The sequence below is a fragment of the Colletotrichum gloeosporioides genome (assembly GCF_011800055.1).
Source record: "Colletotrichum gloeosporioides strain Lc1 chromosome Unknown consensus_77, whole genome shotgun sequence".
NCBI classification, from domain to species: domain Eukaryota; kingdom Fungi; phylum Ascomycota; class Sordariomycetes; order Glomerellales; family Glomerellaceae; genus Colletotrichum; species Colletotrichum gloeosporioides.
This window is the reverse complement of record NW_025544722.1, coordinates 328,207-349,069: the sequence shown is the minus strand read 5'-3', so window position 1 is coordinate 349,069 and position 20,863 is coordinate 328,207. Positions and strand designations below refer to the sequence as shown.

Here is a 20,863-nt window from a genome sequence, read left to right as displayed (position 1 = left end):
TGTACAAATAAATGCGAGAGCCCTCTACGCCAAAACCTGAACGCCTGATAATTGAGCAACCCGCTTCGTCGAGACGGCTCTATTCGTCCGCCTTGTCGTCCTTGTCGTCCGCGGCTGGCGTCTCCTCTGGCTGCTCCTCCGTGTCGTAATTGGTCATTTCCACGTCCTCATCTTGTGAAGCTGCAGGGACCTGATCTGGAGTCTTTTCGCGCTCCTCTTTGGGCTCGGCGCTCTTGCTCTTTGCGGCAAAGGCGTCCTTCTCCTTCTGGTACTTGGCCATCTCCTGGTCGGAACGGGCCTGGAACTCTTCCTTTTCAGCCTCGGGCAGGTCCTTCCAGGCGCGCGCGAGCTCCTCGTCGATGTTGAGGTCAGCGTCGTCCTTCTTCTTCTCCTCAAAGGCGGGGCGACTGTCGCTACAGAACAGCTCGAACGCGTTGCCCGGGCGCTTGGGCGGCTTCGCGACGCCGTTCGTACGAGCGGAGGCCTGGGACTCGGCAGCGTGGGCGTGGGAGAAGGTCTCGGAGCTCGGGGAGACGGTGGCGGCGTTCTGGCTCTGGGGATTCGGCGAGTCGTTCTTGGCGGCGGCGTCAATCTCGGCCAGGACCGAGGGCTTACGATGTCCGCGTTTCGTACGCAGAGGCTTCTCTTGCGGCTGAGATGGTGTCAGCAGTCTGCTTTGTCGTCGAGGTGGGCTTGGCGGAGGGCCTACTGTCGGAGGTGGGCTCGGGCTGCCGTCTGAATCCTCCACGTTTGTGCTGGTTCTCTTGGCGAGCTGCTCGAGCAGGAAGGCGCGCTCCAGACGCATCTTTTCGACCTGGCGTTTGATACGGGCGAGGCGCACGCGGGTCGCGTCGTTCTCCTCCTCGACCTCGTTCGTGCGCTGCTTAAGCTGGATGCATTTTCTTCGGTACGCCTCCTCGACGGAGGGTGGGAGGGAAGGCGGAATGGCTGAGAGGTCGACGGCGGGTGGATTAGCTCGAATAATCTTTTTCGGAGGCATTGTGATGTTGGGCGACGGACGCGCGGGAAGGGCTGGGACGATGCGAATCTCGTGGGGTTGTAGTTGGATGCAAAAAATCAATCCGGACAATGGCTGTTTCCTTTTCTTTGCGGGCAAGGACGGGTCAAGGGAAGAGTTGCGACAGGATGGGATGGGGATGGGGTTCGCAGCGGATGTCGAGCGGAGCTTTTACGAGCTTGCTTGATTCAAGGGAGCGCGGATGTGGACGGGCAGGAGGACATTGAAGTGACCAACGTACCAGATTGCGGAGCCATTGTGGTTTTTTTTTTATAACGGAAGGTACAATGGATGGTACAAGGAAGCTTCCTTTACCTGCGTGCGCCAAAAAGCGGGAGAACCTAAGGGTAGATTGAGTTGAAGCTTGAATGGGACGCGAATCTGAAAGGACGGGGGAAGAGACGGGAGGTTGAGCCAGCCGAGACTGCGACTACCTTAGTATGTAAGGCACCTCAGGTCGCTCGCTATCGAGCGAGCAGCGTGATCTGAGCGACGGGACGGGATTGTCGTCAGGACCAACCAGCCGATTGCGCCAATCCAGTGCCAGCTGGGCAGTGCGAGGCTGGCAGCTGCTGTCTTACACCGAAGCAGAAACAGTGGAGGGGAGCAGGGGGGTGGGCCACCTGCCGGGGTGATTGAATAACACCCGCTGCTTACCTTACCTTCAGGTGCCTGGGCTGGATAATATGGGGCTGCCCGACTGCACCTGAGGAGGTAAACTGTGGTCTGGGGAATGTCATAGAACCAAGACTGCCAGACGGTAGAATTGACGACAGAGCAGTATCTACAACTACTGAAAAATGCTCAAAATAACACCAGACAATTCTTTATGTTATAAAATGTCCGTGTAGCAATTTGACTGTAAAACTCTGCTTAAGACACAATGACCAGAAACTCTCTTGCGTGGTAGAACACTGAAGAAACGCTGCGTCGCTGGAGACACGCCCGAGAATTAGGCCACTCCAGTTGCGCCGGATCGGATCAATAGCACGCCTGCAGCGTCGTGATTGGTCATCTCCCACTCCAGCCCACCAAGGCTGCAGCACACGCTCCCGCACTGCACCCAGACTTTTTTTTTGAGTCTGGAGGAGCTCCCGCAACCACATCGTCGACATTCAGGGTACTTCCACACTGTTACGAGCGGCGAGACTGACACAACCCTGATACCCAAACCGTACCTGGTCGTCAGTCCATCATGTCTCTCAACATCCCCAACGCCCCCAATGCGGGCCTGTTCAAGCAGGGGTACAATAAGTGAGTCTCTCCTATCTGGAGTGAAGCTTCCCCGCCATCCCACCGTCACCGACTGACCTCCCTCGCAACAGCTACGACTCCGAAGATGGAGCCGTCCTGCGGAACATCGACGCCTGCCGCGCCATCGCCTCGACCGTTCAGACCTCTCTGGGCCCCTACGGCCGCAACAAGATCGTCATCAACCACCTTCAGAAGATGATCCTCACCTCAGACGCCGCCACCATCCTCAGAGAACTCGATGTCGTTCACCCCGCCGCCAAACTCCTGGTCATGGCCAGTCAGCAGCAGGAGGCCGAGATGGGCGATGCCACGAACCTGGTCATCGTCCTTGCCGGCGAGCTTCTGCGGAAGGCCGAGGATCTGCTGCGCATGGGCCTGAAGACGTCGGATATCGTCACCGGTTACGAGCGCGCCCAAAAGTTCGCCCTCGAGACCCTGGAGGAGCTGTCCGTCGACAAGGTTGAGGAGATCCGCTCTCAGGAGGAGTTGAGCAAGGCCATCCGCACCGTCATTGCCAGCAAGCAGAACGGCAGCGAGGACTTCCTGGCCAACCTCACCGCCGAGGCCGTCCTCGCCGTCCTTCCCAAGAACCCCGTCGGCTTCAACGTCGACAACATTAGAGTAGTCAAGATCATGGGTGGCAGCTTGGAGCAAAGTCGTGTCGTCAAGGGTATGGTCTTCCCCAAGGAGCCGGATGGATCGATCAAGAAGGCCCAGAAGGCCAAGGTCGGTGTCTTCTCCTGCCCCATCGACACCAGCCAGACCGAGACCAAGGGCACCGTCCTTCTCCACAACGCCAAGGAGATGATGGACTTCACCAAGGGCGAGGAGTCTCAGCTCGAGGCCTCCATCAAGGAGCTCCACGACGTCGGCATCAGGGTGGTCGTTGCCGGCTCCACCGTCGGCGACCTGGCCATGCACTACCTCAACAGATACGGCATTCTCCTCATCAAGATTCTCAGCAAGTTTGAGCTGCGAAGAATCTGCAGAGTCGTCGGTGCCACCCCCCTTGCCCGTCTGGGCGCCCCCATGCCCGACGAGATGGGCTCAATCGACGTTGTCGAGACCCTCGAGATCGGCGGTGACCGTGTCACCGTCTTCAGACAAGAGAACGAGGTCACAAGAACAGCAACCATTGTCCTGAGAGGAGCTACCCAGAACCACCTCGACGACATTGAGCGTGCCGTCGATGACGGCGTCAACGTCGTCAAGGCCATCACCAGAGACCCCCGCCTCGTGCCTGGTGCGGGTGCCACCGAGATCCAGCTTGTCGAGAGACTGAACGCTCTCGGTGAGAAGACCCCTGGTCTGTCGCAGTACGCCATCAGGAAGTACGGCGAGGCTTTCGAGGTTGTCCCCAGAACGATTGCAGAGAGTGCCGGCTTGGACGCAACCGAGGTTCTCAGCAGACTGTACATGGCGCACCACAAGAAGGACGACTGGGCCACCGGCGTCGATATCGAGGTAAGACGGCCCGCCGAGACTGCGTGTGACCGCGATGCTGACAATTGCAGAACGACGACGGCAGCGGCACCCTTGACGCACGTGATGAGGGTATCCTCGATTTGCTGGTTTCCAAGTCGTGGGCCGTCAAGTTGGCTACCGAGGCGGCTCGGACTGTTCTGTCTGTCGACCAGATTATTGTGGCTCGCCAGGCGGGTGGCCCTAAGCCTCCTGGCCCCAATCCCGTGAGTTTTTGCGACGGCCTGCTTGCTGGACAACATACTGACCTGCCACTTAGAACTGGGATGAGGACTAAACGGGATAAAAAGGGGACTGGTAATGGAGTTCATGTCGGTTTTGATGACCATAGACTACGTCAAAAATCACGTCGAGATATCCCGAATAGATTCCTGAAGACAAGTGCTAGTGCCCTGTTGCGACTCGGTGATGTTTCTCAGCCCTCTTATGTTTTGGCTCTGGTTCGTATCTGAGGTTATTGTGAATTTGACGATGCTGCGGCGGGTGGAGTCGATATGCCGCATCACCATCGCGAACTACCATATCACCAGACGGGATGAGATTCACTAACCTCGACAGAACACGATGTATTCACCTGGAACACTCGCAGACTGGACAGCTATATAAACTGCCGTTCTCTGCTCCCTAATGCCAATCATCATAACAGCACAACACAACACAACGGCATCAATTATACTCCAACACCTCATACCTACAAACACTTCACAACTCCAACACAACTCTCCACACTCTGCCAAACATGATTTCCAACTACATTCCTACCTGCAGCAAGGGCCCCAACGGCGGCAGCTCTGGCAGCGGTGGCTGCACCGGAGGCGGTAACGGTGGTGGCAAGGGCGGCAAGGGCGGCAGCGGATAAACGGAGCCCAGACGCAGAAATGCAGAAGCGTCGCAAGACATCATGACGATGCCACAGTGGTTGGACTAGATGGACTACCGGAGGATGTTTCTCGCTACACAGATGAAGTAGGACACATCAATACAATCACGCAGTCTTGAGTTAAACTTGCTCTTCTTACCTGTACCAATCGTGACAAGCTAGCCAGCCAGGCGAGCACATCTTGGTTTCTTTCGACGCTTGCGCCCCCTTATACACTCGTCATCTTCAACGTGAGCACTTCCTTGGCTGAACCAGGCCAAGCCGTTGCCGGACATTGGCGTTTTGAAGTAGGCTGTGAGGCGAGGAAGGGAGTGACGACGCTTGGCCTTTTTTTCTCAAATGTCAAACTGGCACCACGCAACCAACCACCACGCAACTCCCCGCGGACTAACACAACCACTCCGCAAGTCTGAGTTCCAGTTCACCTTAACCCTCGCTGCCGCGGAGTCTCAAGTAGTACCTTAAATGCCAAGTTCGTCACCCGCATCGTGGCTCATTCACCTCTTCTACGGACTCTGCCATTGAAATACGCACGGGGCGCTGTACCGATCATGCATAGCCAACCCAAGCCCGACGGAACGTTTCTGCAAGGTCTGTGTTGCGTGAAAGGCCGTCCGTCCCTTTTCTTGGGTGAGACCGGGCCAAGTCCGCTTTCCCCGGGGTAAATCGGCATGGAGAAGTTGGTGGCCATGGTAGTGTAGACCGGAGAGTTTAAAGAGCTGCGTCTCCTCCTCCCCGCATCGTCAATGTCTCAAGTTCTCTTCTTTGGGTGCAGCTCGCATCACATCTCGCAACCACGCAGGGGAAATCTTCAGACAAAGATCTCCCCGTATGTACCCCTCGGCCCGATCATCAGCTGTTTTCTGTTTCTCCCCTTCTTTTGTTTCTGTCCATTTTGTTTCTCCCTCTGCACCTACACTGCCATGTAGGCTTTTAGGTAATGGAAATTAGCAAAATAGATCATGCTGCTCCGTACGCTTGGGACTCTTCTGCTCCGGGCTGCTGGGGTGACGAAGAGTATGGATGAAGCGGCAGGAGGCGGCAGCAGCGGCGTCGGAAACGTCGAAACTTCTCAGCCATGTTCTTCTCATGGAGCATGCCATCTTAAATAGTTCAGATGCCGCTCTGCGGGAAAACAAGAGAAAGATAAGCCCCATGCTTCTTCGTCGATCGGTTTCCTTATCATTCTGCATTCCGTTCGTTCTGGGCCCCTTTCGTACTTCATTTACACCATGTGCGGAATCACGGCGACCATCGCCCTCGGGCAGGTTAGCAAGACCAACGGCCATCTGAAGAAGGTGGACAACAGCCCGCTCCGCAAGGAGCTGGAGGAGAGCCTGAAAGCCATTGCCCACCGCGGCCCGGACGCCTCCGGGGTCTGGATCAGCGACGATGGTGCCATTGGTGAGTCCTACACCATATTAGAGTGACAAAGCACTCAACTGACCACCGCAGGCCTGGGCCACTGCCGCCTGGCCATCAACGACCTCTCCCCAGACGGCGTGCAGCCGATCCACAGCGACGACGGCAAGATCCACGCCGTCGTCAACGGGGAGATCTACGACCACGACGCGCTGCGGGAGCGGTGCGTGGACCTCGGGTACCGCTTCAAGGGCCACTCGGACAGCGAGGTGCTGGTGGCGCTGTACAAGATCTACGGGACCTGCTTCTTCGAGCACCTGCGCGGCGAGTTCGCGTTCGTCGTGTACGACGAGACCACTGGCCGCGTCGTCGTCGCGCGCGACCGGTTCGGCATCAAGCCCATGTTCTGGACGATCCAGGACAAGGGCGCCGCGGGGAAGAGGCTGCTGCTGACCTCGGAGATGAAGGGTTTCAAGGCGCTGGGCTGGGAGCCCGAGTGGAACGTGTTTGGGGTGATTAGCGGCAACGCGATGCAGAACGACAAGACGTGCTTCAAGGACGTGTTCAAGCTGGAGCCGGGCACGTACATGGAAATTGATGGGGAGGGGGAGATGAAGACGCATCTGTACTGGAACCAGGAGTTCAGGGATAAGGTGAGCCGAGCTGCTGCACACTGGTTGTATGTGGAGAAGATGCTGACTTATAGCAGCGCGAGGTAGAGACTCGCAGCGTGGATGAGATGGTCCTGGGCGTGAGGGAGCACCTGGTTGACGCGGTCAAGCTCCGCCTCCGCGCCGATGTGCCCGTTGGCATTTACCTGTCAGGAGGTATGAACAATCCCCTTTCTCACTCGGGACGCCGCTGACAACCCTGAAGGAATCGACTCCTCCGTCGTCGCAGGCATCACGACGAAACTGGTCCACGAGGGAGGCGTCAAGCTCGGTAACCAGGACGCGACCAAGAGAATCACTTGCTTCACGATCCAGTTCCCAGAAGCGTCAGGCTTCAACGAAGCCGGTGAGTCCCCCCTATTCCCTCAAACATCACACCATCACCGCTAACACAACAAACCCAGACATCGCCGACCGCACAGCCGAATGGCTCGGCGTCCGCATCCAGAAGAAGGACATGAACGAGGCCGAGCTCGCCGCCCACTTCACCGACTCGGTCTACCACAACGAGCACCACACCTTCGACCTCAACTCCGTCGGCAAGTTCTGCCTCTCCACCCTCCCCCACGCCGCCGGCATCCCCGTCGTCCTGACCGGCGAGGGCGCTGACGAGCACTTCGCCGGCTACCCTTTCGTCCTGCCCGCCTTCCTCATGGAGGGTGACCCCTCGTGGCCGGCGTCCCCGCTCAACGACGACGCGACCCGCGTCGCCATGTTCACCGAGATGCTCAAAGACATCAAGGACATGTTCGACAGCATCGGCATGTTCGAGGACGACGCCTCCATGGCCGCGCTGCGCCTCGAGCCTGAGTGGGACGCCTTCGCCCCCTGGGTCCGCGACGTCTACGTCGCAAACGTCTCGCACGACCCGCCTCTGTCGCCCGAGGTCATCGCCAACATGAAGGAGCGCTGGCACGCGCTGCACACCAGCCTGTACCTCTACACCAAGGGTCCGCTCGCCAACATGATCCTGACCTGCCTCGGCGACCGCACCGAGATGGCGCACAGCGTCGAGGCCCGCCCGCCCTTCCTCGACCACCACCTCGTCGAGTACGTCAACGCCCTCCCGCCCAGCCTCAAAGTCCTGTGCGCAGAAGCGGCGACCGCCGCAGAAGGCCAAGACGGCACGGGGTCCAGCATGTGGTGGAAGTCGCACGGCACGGCGCGCCAGCGCCTGATCGAGAAGTGGATCCTCAAGGAGGCGGCCAAGCCCTTCATCACGCAGGAGCTGTACGAGCGGCGCAAGCACCCGTTCTCGGCGCCCGTCAAGTGGCCCCGCGGCGGGCCCATACACTCCAAGATGTGCGAGATCCTCACCGAGGAGAACGTCGACCGCCTCGGCTTCCTCGAGTGGGCCAACGTCGAGAGGTGGCTGGAGCAGGGCTTCGGCGATGACGCGAGCCCGAGGGCGTTCCGCAAGCTCATCTGCGCGGCGTCCTGGGTCGTGCTCTCGCAGCGGCTCGGGGTGAAGAGGGCGACTGTCGCCAAGTAAGTGGAAGTGATTTCGAGGTTAGTTAGCATTTTGGGTATGGGTTATGGAGGGGAGTTTTTGGCGTCTGAAAGACTGGGAATACACGGTGGTCTCATGATGCTGCCAATTTGGGACGGCTAGATGCTTCGTTGTAGGCATATTTATGATTACGTTTTCTCTCTTCAAGTGTTCTTCGGACATTCTGCTGTGAAAGAATTGAGACGAGAGTGGATGCAGCAGTTGATCGAGGACTCACCAAGCCATTGACAAGAAGTCAATAAAGACACATCATGTCACCAAAACACCCGAGTTGTGGCATGTCAACAGCAAGGTGTATATTGCTCGTAGCTCCCGCACGTCGGCTCTGGCCGTTCCCAATCATGTACAACAAGAAGCGTACTTTTTCGCAGCCGAAATCCCTCCTTCTTATCCCCATCCAATACATGACCATCCCCTCCCTCACTCCGGCATCAGTGACATGACAAACGCGAAATTACAAAACTGCAAGTCCTATCGTGTAGGACGACGATAAACAGGTGTCTCATCAGACGGGCGTAGACAACAGGGTGTAGAGAAGAGAACGAAAAAACAAGTGTGGTATCTTTCCGGGCAAGCATGCGCTGCGGAGCGGTAAAGACGTAGCAGAAGCAGCTATATCGGTGAAAAACAAACAAGTGTGCTGTAGATCAGGGGTATGATGGTGGAAAAGACAAGCCATGCCGGGTAACGACCGTAAGAATACGTCTGTCCCCAGGAACCGATGCGCCGCCGCTTGGTCGTCCAAACGTCTAAGTGTTCCCAAAAAGCCAGCCATATAAAACAAGCAAGTCGGGAAGGAGAGCTATCTAGGCCTCTTCCATGATGCCGCCCTCCCCGCCTCCTTCCTCTCGCCACTCGCGGCTCTTTGATGTGAGCTTCTTCACGCCGGCGACCCGACCGGCCCACAGAGACTCAATGGGCGTCCGGAACGTGAAGGCGCGTTGGGAGCTGATGACGCCAATAGCCTGCAGCACAGCCTTGCGGCTGTCGCGGCCAAACACTGCAGGGTGGCTGATCCACTCGAGACTGCTCTCGAGCTCGGAGTCGAGGGCTGCAACGGTGTTGGCATCGATGCCAGCCCCGAGTCCGAGACCATCGTTTGAGCGGCTGCGGCCGATTGCTGCGGTAGCCGAGTACCCGTTGGCAGCGGAGGAGTTGGCAGACTGCGTTGGCGATGGGGATTGCTTCCTGTCGGGGGTAAGTGAGGGAGAGCCCTCGTTTCCGGGATGCGGAGTAGATGGGAGGGACCTGTTTGGCGGGGCGCCCGGCGGAGGGATCGGAGGAAGACCACCCTTTCCAAGTCCCTTGAGGATAGAACGGGTTTCGTTCAGTAGGGTGTGCGCTCGGTCGTGCTGGCCGCGCGACACGAGGGTCAAGGCGCGAGTTAGCATGTCCGACGTAAGCAGCTCCATGCGCCGCTGGACGATATGCGGGTGAGGGGGAATGGGGGGCGAGTTTGCCCACGATTCCTTTCGCTTTGCCTGAGCAGGGAGCATAGTGATTGCGAGCAGAGAAGGGCGGGGAAGATGAGAGAGAGTGCCGTCTCTCAAGATGTCTCCCCAAGTGAGGTCCGCCTGGATAAGCGGTACCTCTTCGACGGAAGTGATGCGTTGGTCGTCACCGTCCGCGGCGCCGCCCAGAGCCTCCAATCCAGAGACGATGTTGTCCCAGGGGTCTTGCGGGAGCTGCTCCTGCGAGGTGTTGTCTGGCACGATGACGAGTTGCACTAGGACATCACGCTTGTCGCCGAACCTAAGATCGCCCAGAGAGGCCTCAGCGTCGCGTCCAGTAGCCCGCTTGGTAATCTGCAAGGCACCAGAGATCTTGTGGAACTTGGCGGGCGATCCTTCCGGTAGCTTGAGCTTGAGCTTCACATTCTGGTGAGAGAGGGTTTGCATGGAGCCAAGGCAGCCGGCAAGACACTCGCGGAGCATCATCCAGTCCTTGACGTAAGTGTATGACGCCTTGGTGCGAGTCGAAAGCTCAATCATCGTGTCGGGCTTGTGAGTCATGCCCAGGCCGAAAGAGTGGATGGTGATCTTTGCAGCCTCAGCACGCGACACGACAAAGTCGACGCTGTCTGCGTCGGAAGTCGATGCATCGCTGATGAGCATGATGGTAGCAATCGGGTTGTTGTACTTGCGTTGCATCAGCAGGTCCATGGCGACGTTGGCGCCCTCGACCACGTCGGCGCGATGGCTCTTCTGGCCTACCGGCTTGATAGAACCGAGGACGTTGCTCCAGCCAGGCCAGGCCTTGGTCGTCATGCCCACGATGGGCACGCCGCCGCCACCAGAGCCAAAAGTGACGAGACCCATTCTGTCCCGCTCGCCAAGGGTGTTTACCATGAATTTGAGCGCGTCTCGGACCAGGTTGATCTTGACGCCCTGCATGGAGGACGAGATGGGCACGACGACAACCACGTCGATGGGCACGTGAACAGACGCGGGCATTGTCGGGCTTCTCTGGAAGTTGGTGTACTCTGTCGGCGCAGTGGTGACGGACTTGGCTCCGCCCCATGATGAAGCGACGGAAGACACTCTCTGCTGCCGCGAACCGCGCTGCCATTCTTCTTCCTCCGTCTCCGAGAACTCGCCCCGGTCATATTCCGGACTGCGGACAGGCGACGTTTCAACGGCGTTCAAGTCGAGCAGGGCCTGGTGCCACAGCTTCAGCTGGTTGCGGTTCTCAAAGCGGAGATGGAACTGCGGCAGTTCGGCCACCGAGAGGTTTAGCGTGAGGACGTTCTCATCGACTATTGAATGATTAGCGCCAGATCCTTTGCGAAAATGAGGGGCACTCACTATTACCCGTTTCCGAGACCTCGTTGAGGTGCTTCTTGATGAGAATGGATCCTTTGAGTGTGCACTTGGTGGCCTTCTTGGGCATTCCGTTCTCGTCCCACTGCCCCGGCACGGGCACCTTCTTCTCCTTCACGCAGATCAACATCTCAGCGAACAGGAAGCATTCCAGCTCCTGCCAGGACGCCTTATCCTTGCCGACACGTAGCGTGCCATACAGTCGCAGTTTACCGAATCTGGTGGTGGTCAGTACTCTAATTGGCCAGCGCGAGTCGCTTGATAATCTCACCTGCTGAAATCGAGCCCATGCCAGTTGTCGACCCGGTTTCTGAGGTTCTCTGTCATTTCCTCGAGCACTTCGCGTGACTCGTAGGGGTAAAAACGCGGCGCGCTGCGGGCGGGGGATGGTGGCCTGGCAAACGCCTCGTCGATTCTCGCATTCACGGCTGGAGGCCCGGGAGGGGCAGATCCCAAGTCTTCGGGATCTGGCCGCCATTTGTTGTCGGGCACTTCGACGGTGATCAAGCAGGTCAATGTCTGCTGCGTTCGAGACCTGTTGATGGTGGGGAACTCGGATCGCACCGTGACCGTCGGGGCGGGTATCGGGTTTCTCGTGATGGCGCGCGGGCTGCCTGGCGTGGTCTCCATTGCCTGGACGTCATAGTCGTGTCTCCGCGGCGGGCCGCTCTGCGTCGTCTCAGGGTATCCTCCGGATGAGGCGACGCCGGTGGCCCCGGTGGCCTCACTGTCGCTACGCGCATGTCTCGAGGGGCCGTATCGTTCTGAGGTAGGTGGCTGGCTGCTTTCTCTCTCACGCCCGGTACTCCTTGGCAGGCTTTCGCGAGTGTGCGTGCTGGGCATGTTGCGCTGATTCGACTCGATGCTGGTGGGGCGCTGCGGCGTCGGTGTCGGGTTTTCCCAGGGCTGGGCCGTCGGCGTAGGGGTGTGGTTTGATCTAGTGTCGGTAGATGAGACAGATCGAACGAGGTTGCTGATTTTCTCTGGCGAGTTGAAGATTAGCATTCATTGTCTCAGACAAAGGACAGGCCAAAGCGCTTACCGATATCCAAGACATTGCCGCCCCTGCTAGTGTCGAGATGCAGCGGCGCATCGCAGGAGGGGCAGTACTGCGACTCAAATTCGCGGATGAACTCATAAAAGCATGCCTCGTGCGACACGTGAGAGCAGGAGAACTGCAAGATGCGCTCTCCACGCAGGGTGTGCTCGAGCGGCTCCTCACATACGGCGCACTCGCTCCCTACGAAGGTGCGCTCCCTCCGATTGCGACCGGCGCCGGATGCCATGGTGCTGGAGGAGTAGCTGTCGCCTCGTCGATGTGCCTCCGAGTTGCTGGTTGCTGTCTCAGGTCTGTGAGCCTGCCCGCGAATGGTACCTGCGGCTATTGAGACGTCTGTGAGGAAGAGCTGTCAGCGAAAGTTTGCGCAGAGAGTTTGAAAGCACGGGGAGAGGAGCGCAACGTTGACAGCATGTCAAATTCTCTCAATTGAGGTGGCTGCGCAATGCACTGCGCTCGGAACGGTCTGAAGTCGGCGTTGAGGAGGGGCCCACGTACTCTTTTCAGGGAAAGAAGGTTGTGCATCCGTCCAATCTGTCCAGGTGTTGTTGGATCTCGTAGTGGTGGCGGTTCCAGGACGATAAGGGTCCTTTACCGCCTTGGGGCTCACGATTCCAAAGTCAAGATGGTGGTTGCTGTGGCCGTCCTTGGTGCTGCCTGAGCTTCCAAAGCCGAATGCTTTCGATCCCTTGCGAGACCGAAACATTAGGAATTTGGCGCGTGGTAGAAGGGGTGTTCGGGGTCAGTCGTGCAGGCGAGGGTGGTGGGCAGGCAGGACAATTTAGAGGTTGAGATTGGAGTGTAAGTCGTAAGTTTGTCGGGTCGGCAGTGGGATTGAACCGGTTCGGGGTGCGCGAATCGTGGAATCGTGGAGCTGGGCGGGCTGGTTTGGTTTGGTGTGGAAGAGGGCTGGGCGGGAAGTATATTTTAAGAATGGAAGGTGATATCAGAGCAGCGGCCGGTATACTTCAGTGTAGCAGAGGGGGAGGGGGGCGCGCCTCTGGATCTTGGGTGGGCTCCACCCGCGTGACTGGTCAGGCAGGTAGGTAGACAGACAGAAGTCAGGTATGCAATGCACACTGGACAATGCAGGTGCAGGTGCTGGAGTACCGGCTTCTGGAGTACCTCTGGTGCGGTGTCTGTCTGCAAGGTTGAAGCGCAGAAAGAAGAAAAGAGGCCACTCTCTGTAAGGTGTGCTCTGTAAGGTGAGGTAGGGTAGGCAGTAGGCCAGGTCAGGTCGGCTCCAGGTGGGTGGCTGTGGCGGGTGTCACACAAGGACTGGGACGCCTGGCAGGGTGTTTCAAATGGTTGTATCAACAATGCTGGGCCGAATGGTATGCAGACTGAACTTGCATGATTGCAGGGTGGCCAAGATGGTGGTTGACAGACGGACGGAGAAAACGGGAAAACTGCAGTCGAGAAGAACAGCCGAAAAGTCAATCCAGAGTTCGGCAGAATTGCGTAATGGCTGCACGTCCAGATGCCGTTGCAAGTTCGCGCGTGTTGTCGTCGTCGCAAGTTCTTCTCTTGTTGGATGGACGGTTCGGTAGATGGCGTGTTGTTTCTCCTGAATTTTTTTTCTCTTCCACTTTCTCTTCAGCTGTCTCTTCCTCTTGGATCCTCTCTCTTTCTCTAGCGGTAGCGGTAGTGGTAGCGGCAGCGGCGGCGGCGGCGGCGGCGTCGTGTGCGAATGATGCGTCGTGTCTCGGTCGTAACAGGTGTATTAGTCGAAATGAGTGGGCAGAGAGAGTCAGCCGGTGATGGGCTAGGTGTTGCAGAAGCAGCAGCAGCGATGATTGTCTGAAGCGGCGGACAGGAGCAATTCCGAATTGGCGACAGTGACCTGTGGGATGATGGGAAGACGGGCTTCCTCTTGCGGTTTCCGGTTTCCAAGTAATTCACAGCAGGTCAGGTCGACAAAGAAGACGCAGAGTCGGGGTTTCTTCTGGGTTTGTCTCGTCGGGAGCGCCCGCCAGCACGGTAGGAAAAGGTACTATGTATGGCAGCCGGTCGCAGAAACGGGGAAGGGGCGAAGTATATACTTCTAGCAGCGAGAGAGCAGAACCCAGAGGCAAGAAGCAAGACACTTTTGGCCTGACTTTGACTGGACTGGACGAGGTGACGGGGCGAAGGAAGGGGAGGGAAGACAAGGCAAGGCCAGGTCCCAGGGGCGCCGGGGTGAGGTCGGGTGGGATGGACTGAGATGGGAGAGCCACCACAGAGCCCAGCGAGCGGCCTGTTGTGGGGAGGGGACGAGGGGCCAACCTTCGGTAGGTAGACAGTGGAGGACACTGCACGTTTTCCCTTTTTCTTTGTTGGCTACCTACCTAGGTAAGGTAAGGTACCTGAACCTGGTCTGTCTCTCTCTCCCAGGCACGGCCTGGTACCTGGCTGTACCTGGGATCCTATGTCTCTATCACCGTACCTGTTCCTGTTCCTGTGCCTGGCTAGGTTTTTGGTATCGGTCTTACTAACCCTCCTGCTCCGGCTCTTGCTGCAGGCTCTCACAGCACCCTCCTCACCACTAGATACGCAGTATCACAAGTACATGTGCAGCTACACCAGGGCTAGCATGTAGGTACACTGCCTAGCGTGGGTGGTCTTGCAGATGGATGTGCCCTTGGGCCCTGGAGGAACGAGCCAAGGTACGAAGAACATTGGGGACGATGGCAAAAGGACAGGGTTCCTTTTCCACTAAAATACAGGTCGCCCAGGTCCTTTTTAAGGCAGGTCAGGCCCATGGTCGACGCGAGAGACAGTGTAGCCGGGGTTCCTGGCTCGGCCCAGGCTGATTCGGCCGGGCCCCCTCCTCTTGCTCTTCTTGTTCTTCCTCCTGCTCAACTCTCAACTCTCTGTCTGTCTTGCCGGACATCTTCTCCTATTCACCCTCAGAGCATCTCGTCAGGCACTAAAGAAGGCGGAGGCACCCCCCTTGGGATGGAGAGGATTGACGGCCGTATCTGAGTTGGTGGTGCTGCGTGCGTGCGTCCGGTGGCCCTTCTAGAACAGCGAAAACCCCAGGGTTCAGCACGTATGAGAGTGTGTTTGTGTGTCGAGAAACCGGGAATTCGGACGTGGGCGACATTGTTTGCTCGACACAGTCACGGCCAGAGCCAGGTAGCAGCCAGTGGTGTGTGATTACTCCGTGCTATGCAAGGCCGGGCGATGCGATGGATGACCACACGAACAAACCAAACCAAACCAAACCGCCCAGCTGTGTTCTGCCGGTATGAACGACGGCTGTGCTTGTCTTGCGCGGCGCAGCGAGGGCACTGAGCGCGCGCCGCCCGTTCAGATTGGATGAGATTGGATTGAATGGCGCATGGCGCCGGGCAGGGAGTCGCGGGCCATATCAAAGTTTCCTCGCGAGTGAGATGCGATGGGGAGTGGCCCTCTTTAGCCTTGGGGCCAAACTAACACAGCTCCTGTCCCATATTGTCGTCGCCCTTCAAAGTTTCGCCCTCGTAACTACGGGGTAGAGAGGGCTGCTGGGCTGGGTTGATTAGGTGTACCGTGAGTAAAAAGGTGGCTCCAGGGGAGATGATCGCTCCAGCGTAATCCTAATCCGCCACGAGGTCTCCGTCGCGGAGAATAAAAAGGAGGTGTTGGCGTCCAGGACTTCTCCAGATGCCGGACGAGGGAGCTTTCGATGAGGGCTGCTGCTTCTGTTAGCAGGCAGTGTATCAGTAGACAAGCAACGCAACGTTGGTAATTACGATGCCGTGGTCTAGCACATGGTACTGTGAGATGCTGGATCGCATCATTGGACGGCAGCCCAAGGCGAGGCGGATCTTATTGTTTTAGCGATTCAATGGTCGGGCCGCTTCGCCCTTGTGCTAATGTCCCCCCTCGCCTAACGGTAATGAAGGAAATATGTCAACGGGGGGCGGCGATGGTACTCTCCGCAGGTACTCCGTATCCGTCAGAATAAACCACATAGACCTATCCATCCGTCGGTAGTGCGCCGCAGTCGATTACGTGCCATGTCGGTGATAGTCATTCAAGAAGGAGACAATAGGCAGGAAAACCGGGGCCGGTCCTGGCTGGTTTTGATTGGATTTTCATCTGCGTCACTTCGTCTCTGTACCATCATCATCTTCAGTTAGTGAAAATGGAAATGGCATGTGTGCCTGTCTTTGCTGTGTGCACTTTACCTTTGCATGAGCTGCTTGATTGACAGCCACAGCCACAGAACCAGACAGGGCTGATGAGCCAACTTTGGTAAGTGACCAACACCAACGACAGCCAACCTTGCTCGGGTATGGACTCTCGATGTTTTCCGTTTCTCACCTCCTGTCGTACGGATACCCTTTCTTTCGATTTCTCAGCAGTCATCTTGCTTCTTCTCGCCCTCGTTTCTTCTTACTGCGGCCGTCAAGTCGCTTTTTGGTCGTCGAACCGTGTCAACCCAGACCCCATGAGAGTTTGGCGAGGGGACCGTGCTCGAGAATGACACGCCGGCCGGGGGTCTCGCAGCATAGTACAACTCGCTGACCCCGGTCTGGCTGCACATGTTGCACTCGATCGAGGTACATTCTGCGTACAAATTCTGCAGCCGGTCTGCCACAGTAAGCTCTGGCACCTCGCTTTCTGGCTCTCTTCAGCAAACCCTGCGCGGGGGCCCCGTCGTCCTATGTGCGGTGCATTGCATCTGGAATTGGATGCTCATCACGAACTCGCCGTACGAGAAAAGTCTGGAGAAGGCCTTCCGTCACCACCCCGGGCTTACTGTCTGTGGGTAAAAGTCAACAGCAGGCCTTTCCGAATTGTAGATGATTTGCCCCTCCTTCGTTCGGTGGCGTACCTGCAAAGCAAAGCAAGGCGTGATTCAATGCCTCTTTGAGCTGCCAATGTTCGCAAGTAGGTATGCCATGGCGTGTAAGTGGTGGTGGTGGTGACTGGCTGCTGGGGGGCATTCCCCCGCCAGACTTCATAATGTCGATAGTATTCATACCAACACACATGACGTGTAGCGTCTCAACGCCGAAAGGCAACCAACCTACCTACCTTCTCATCTACCGTGGCTCTTGCATCCAAAGTCAAGCAAACTGAGGTAAAGTACCGGAGGTTGGTGCTTCGCTGCAGGCGAGAGTGAGAGCGTCCTCCGATGCTGCTCTGCTCCAGAGAGACTTGTCCGACCTGGTGGATGTCAGTTACCTGCGAATACAGTGCCAGTGCCAGTGCCATTGCAGTGTTGCCCCCTCGGCGGAGAAGATACCTGCCTCAGCTGCGTGTTTGCTGCGTGTGATCATGTACCTGCGACTCAGGTAGCCTCCACCAGCCAGGGCTCTGGGCCACCGGATGGTAGGTTGGAAATTCGATGCTTGCTCTTCTCAGCCAGTCGCAACCAGGTGCCCCGAACCGGTGTCTTTCCACTTTGCGAGGTACCAAGAGTACGTACCGACTACTGCGTTAGGTAGTAAGGCGGTGGTAGAGCGCAGTGTGGAGCGTTCCTCGACGAGCTGCCCCGCCGTTTACCCCCCGTCCACTAAGGTACCTGGCCCCGGCTGCAAGTGCACCATGAACGCCTCCTTCCCTGAACCCAGCAAGTGCGTCTCTCTCCAGAGGAAGGAAACGGCCGCCTGGGACTTTCCCTCTTGCCATTTGGACCCCAGGCCACTAGTCTCTCACATTCCATCCCACCACCCACCACCGCCTCTCAAACTCCCATCCTGCTGTCGCCTCGTTGAAGCTGTCGACAGAGCCAAAGCTGGGATGAGCCTCCCGCTTCATCAACGTCGGACACTCCAGACCCTCCTCGTCGCCGGATACGCTCCCCTCTCTTGCGAGCTCGCATTTATCCAGGACCGTCTGTCGCACATGGCCAGGGATCCCGCCGTATTACGACGCTATTATTGTCCATGACCTGACCGATATGGGCCGCAGGTTTGCCTGTGCTTGCTTGCATTTCCACTTACATCTCTACGCCGCCTCCAAACACTCTTTCCCATGCCTCCAATCACTTGCCCTCCACGAGACCACGCGGAAATGTCTGCATTGACCAGCCTCGATCTTGGTACGCCAGCATCCAACATGCCGCCCGAACCAGCAAGCCCGCCAGATTCAGCTCAGGAACCGCTGCTGCATCGCATACCGGCGGGCAATCACCACACCACCACGATCGCCATCATCCTCTGTGGGTTGCCCGTCTCCAGATCTAATTGGATCCCCCCATTCAATCTTTCGGTATCATCCCTGACTGAGCCACGACGTCTACCAAGCACGGCATACGCATCATCGTCGCACAAACAACCATGCCGTGACTCTAAAGGCGTTCTGGGCTCTCGTACGTAAGGAATGACCCATCTCGAAAAGGAGGGTGTCAAAATTGGCAACCAACAAGTTTACCATGTTTGTCGTCCAGCCCGTACATATTATCTGGATCAATATCCAGGTTCCAACAAGTTGCAACGCATCCCTCTCTGGACGCCGCCTAACCTGGCCCCTACATCTTCCACCCCAGCTCAGACAAACCCATGGGCAACCTGGAGAATTCTCTTTGTTGCTGCGAGATAACGAGCCGATTCATCTCGTTTCCCGTGTCATTGGAACGTTTTCGTCGCTGTACAGGCCCTCCAAGTGGCACGATAGCCAGCCACATGGGCAAACCGCCAGGGTCAAAGGTTGCCTTTACGAGTTGCGGCACGTGGCAAGGAAGGGCTTGGTATCCGTAGCTAAATTCCACTGAAGAATCGAAAAGCAATGGGTCAACGGGACCCCTAGACGTTCTTGGCCAAGCGCAAACCTTCGCTTGTCGGCTGAGCGGTTTGCCAACTTTCAGGGCCTTGTCCTCAATTTTCCCTCTCTATCAACGACGCCCTGGAACGTTGGAAACGGTTTAGATGAGGCGTCCGTCTGTCCCACCTGTCCCTCGTTGGACGGAGCCACCCCGCCATTGACGGATTGCCTGCACACAAAGTCTCCAAAACGGCATTAAGGATCACCGTCTTCCGAAAGGGCTCCATCTCTGACATCCGCGACAGGCGCGCTGTGCCGTCATTGAGAGCTCCCGGAGGCGCCAGGTTTCGGCGTGTCGGGCGGGTCGATCTTCTCTCACCCGTCCGCCCGCTTCCCACGACACAGTGTCCGGCCCGTGTGCCTCGCGAAACTGCTCATCAACTTGGACACATCAGCAAGAGTCATCACACACTAGGAGTTCCAGCTGCACACCCTGTCGACCGAATGAGATGCCGTGCTGGCTCTGTTACGTATGCGAAGGAGAAGAAGAAAACGCGGCCGGCTAGGCGAAGCCACGCCCATGGATGGTTGAAAATGGCAGTCCTCTCCAATCAAGTCCGTCTGTCGGGGATCTGGGTGCTTTCGGCAGCCAAGCTAGCGTGGCTAGCAAGACATACCGAGGCGCCGGTGCTGCACGACTGGTGCTAGGCCTGCGGAAACGGTTTTGCTACTTTGTCTACTTCGTGGCTCTTGTCCAGGGGCAAACACCTCCAAGCAAGCGTGTGACGCGCCAATATGCCATCATCGGGCGTCTCGTCTCTGTACTTTGAAGTGTGTATACGGTTCCAACGTGATGCCAGACAAGACCGTTTTGCCTTGGCCGGTCCGACGCACCAAAAAGGGGACGCTTAATTAGCTCGTGGGGACGGATGTGTGCATCAAATTCCCCGTCGACGAGGGTCACCGCCTTGCCCGGATTCGAACATTTGTGATCATCCAGCGAGTGGATCCCAACAGAGCCGACCCCGAGTCGCGCAAGAAGGTCTTGATTCGATTGAATGGGCCAATGTTTCTGTTGCGCGGGTGCCGAATGGGTTTGTCATGTCTCTTTATCGCCATGACTCTGGCAAGAACGATAAATGTTTGCTTCGCGGGCGTTTCTTCAAGCCTCCTGAACCACGTAAAACTGGCGTCTGGCGCGGACCAAGGCGAGGCAATTCTTGGGGCCAGGGACCCGTTCAATATGCTGAATATTGCCAGGGAGTCCCTCTATGGAGTTACATCACTAGGGGTCCAGATGTCCCATCGTTCTCAGACCTTTTCACCTCCAGCCGATGTCCTAATTCTCTCTGGTGGCAGAGTTTTCCTTGCGGCAAAAGGAGGGCGATCCCTGTGGCTGCGGCTCGAAATCACCAGCGGGGGCCAAATCGGAAATTGATCAAAGACGAGGAGTTTTGCCCGCTGCCGGATCTCGAGCTAGGCGTCTAGGGCGTGCGACGGATCCCCCTTGGGAATTCCGTCCTGCTGGCACGGCCTTGTTTGTTTTAACCAGACCTGCCAGACGGAGACTTTTTGTCTGGATGGATGGTATTGACACTGACAGTTCCGTCAGGCGCAGCGCCGTCGCCGTGGGCCTCTTCGGTCTGGTGCCAATACAAACGAAATCTGATGACGGACAGCACCGGTAGCCCTGGCTTCGAAAGTGGCCAAAGCTCGAAATGATGTGCGCTCATCATATGCCAATCATCAGGCGGTGTCGAGCACTGCAACTCCAGCCCACGGGAGACCTCACACGTAACAATATCAAAATCCAACTATGGTTCGCCCCAAATCTTTCTTCTACGAGACGGACACCAAGCCCGATCTGGTATCTTCCACCGGCCAGTACGGAGGGCATGAATGGCCGTGGTTCAGCCATTGGGGCTGTTGGATATGCTTTCTTTTCCTCCGTCACCGACTGACAGGCAGAGAGTGGGTGGTGGGCTCATCTATTTCCCTGTTGTGCCAGCTATCCGGACAAAACTCTCGGCGCCCCAAGACACTTACATGAGCGCATCGGAATCCTTCTGCTACGATGCGGGCCCATTCGTCCCGCATAGGCACCGCAGCCGAATGTGCCGCCAGGACAAAGT

The 20,863-nt window shown here is 57.3% G+C and overlaps 4 protein-coding genes across 4 annotated transcripts; 2 read left to right on the top strand and 2 right to left on the bottom strand.

Annotated features, from left to right (window-relative positions):
- Positions 1-79: 79 nt before the first annotated feature.
- GCG54_00007796 (uncharacterized protein) lies at positions 80-1,000 on the bottom strand (the record flags this gene model as incomplete). The annotated part of the gene is made up of 1 exon (XM_045407773.1): positions 80-1,000. One exon carries the CDS (start codon positions 998-1,000, stop codon positions 80-82), a length of 921 nt encoding a protein of 306 aa, XP_045259508.1.
- A 1,213-nt stretch (positions 1,001-2,213) lies between these two features.
- Positions 2,214-4,031, top strand: GCG54_00007795 (putative T-complex protein 1 subunit theta; the record flags this gene model as incomplete). The annotated part of the gene is made up of 4 exons (XM_045407772.1): positions 2,214-2,272; positions 2,344-3,736; positions 3,787-3,960; positions 4,014-4,031. The coding sequence occupies 4 exons, from the start codon at positions 2,214-2,216 to the stop codon at positions 4,029-4,031; spliced, it is 1,644 nt and encodes a 547-aa protein (XP_045259507.1).
- A 1,835-nt stretch (positions 4,032-5,866) lies between these two features.
- GCG54_00007794 (Asparagine synthetase [glutamine-hydrolyzing] 1) lies at positions 5,867-8,159 on the top strand (the record flags this gene model as incomplete). The annotated part of the gene is made up of 5 exons (XM_045407771.1): positions 5,867-6,038; positions 6,090-6,649; positions 6,703-6,823; positions 6,873-7,013; positions 7,072-8,159. 5 exons carry the CDS (start codon positions 5,867-5,869, stop codon positions 8,157-8,159), a joined length of 2,082 nt encoding a protein of 693 aa, XP_045259506.1.
- An 824-nt stretch (positions 8,160-8,983) lies between these two features.
- Positions 8,984-12,759, bottom strand: GCG54_00007793 (uncharacterized protein; the record flags this gene model as incomplete). The annotated part of the gene is made up of 5 exons (XM_045407770.1): positions 8,984-10,932; positions 10,982-11,214; positions 11,268-11,979; positions 12,039-12,389; positions 12,552-12,759. The coding sequence occupies 5 exons, from the start codon at positions 12,757-12,759 to the stop codon at positions 8,984-8,986; spliced, it is 3,453 nt and encodes a 1,150-aa protein (XP_045259505.1).
- Between the last annotated feature and the right edge of the window lie 8,104 nt (positions 12,760-20,863).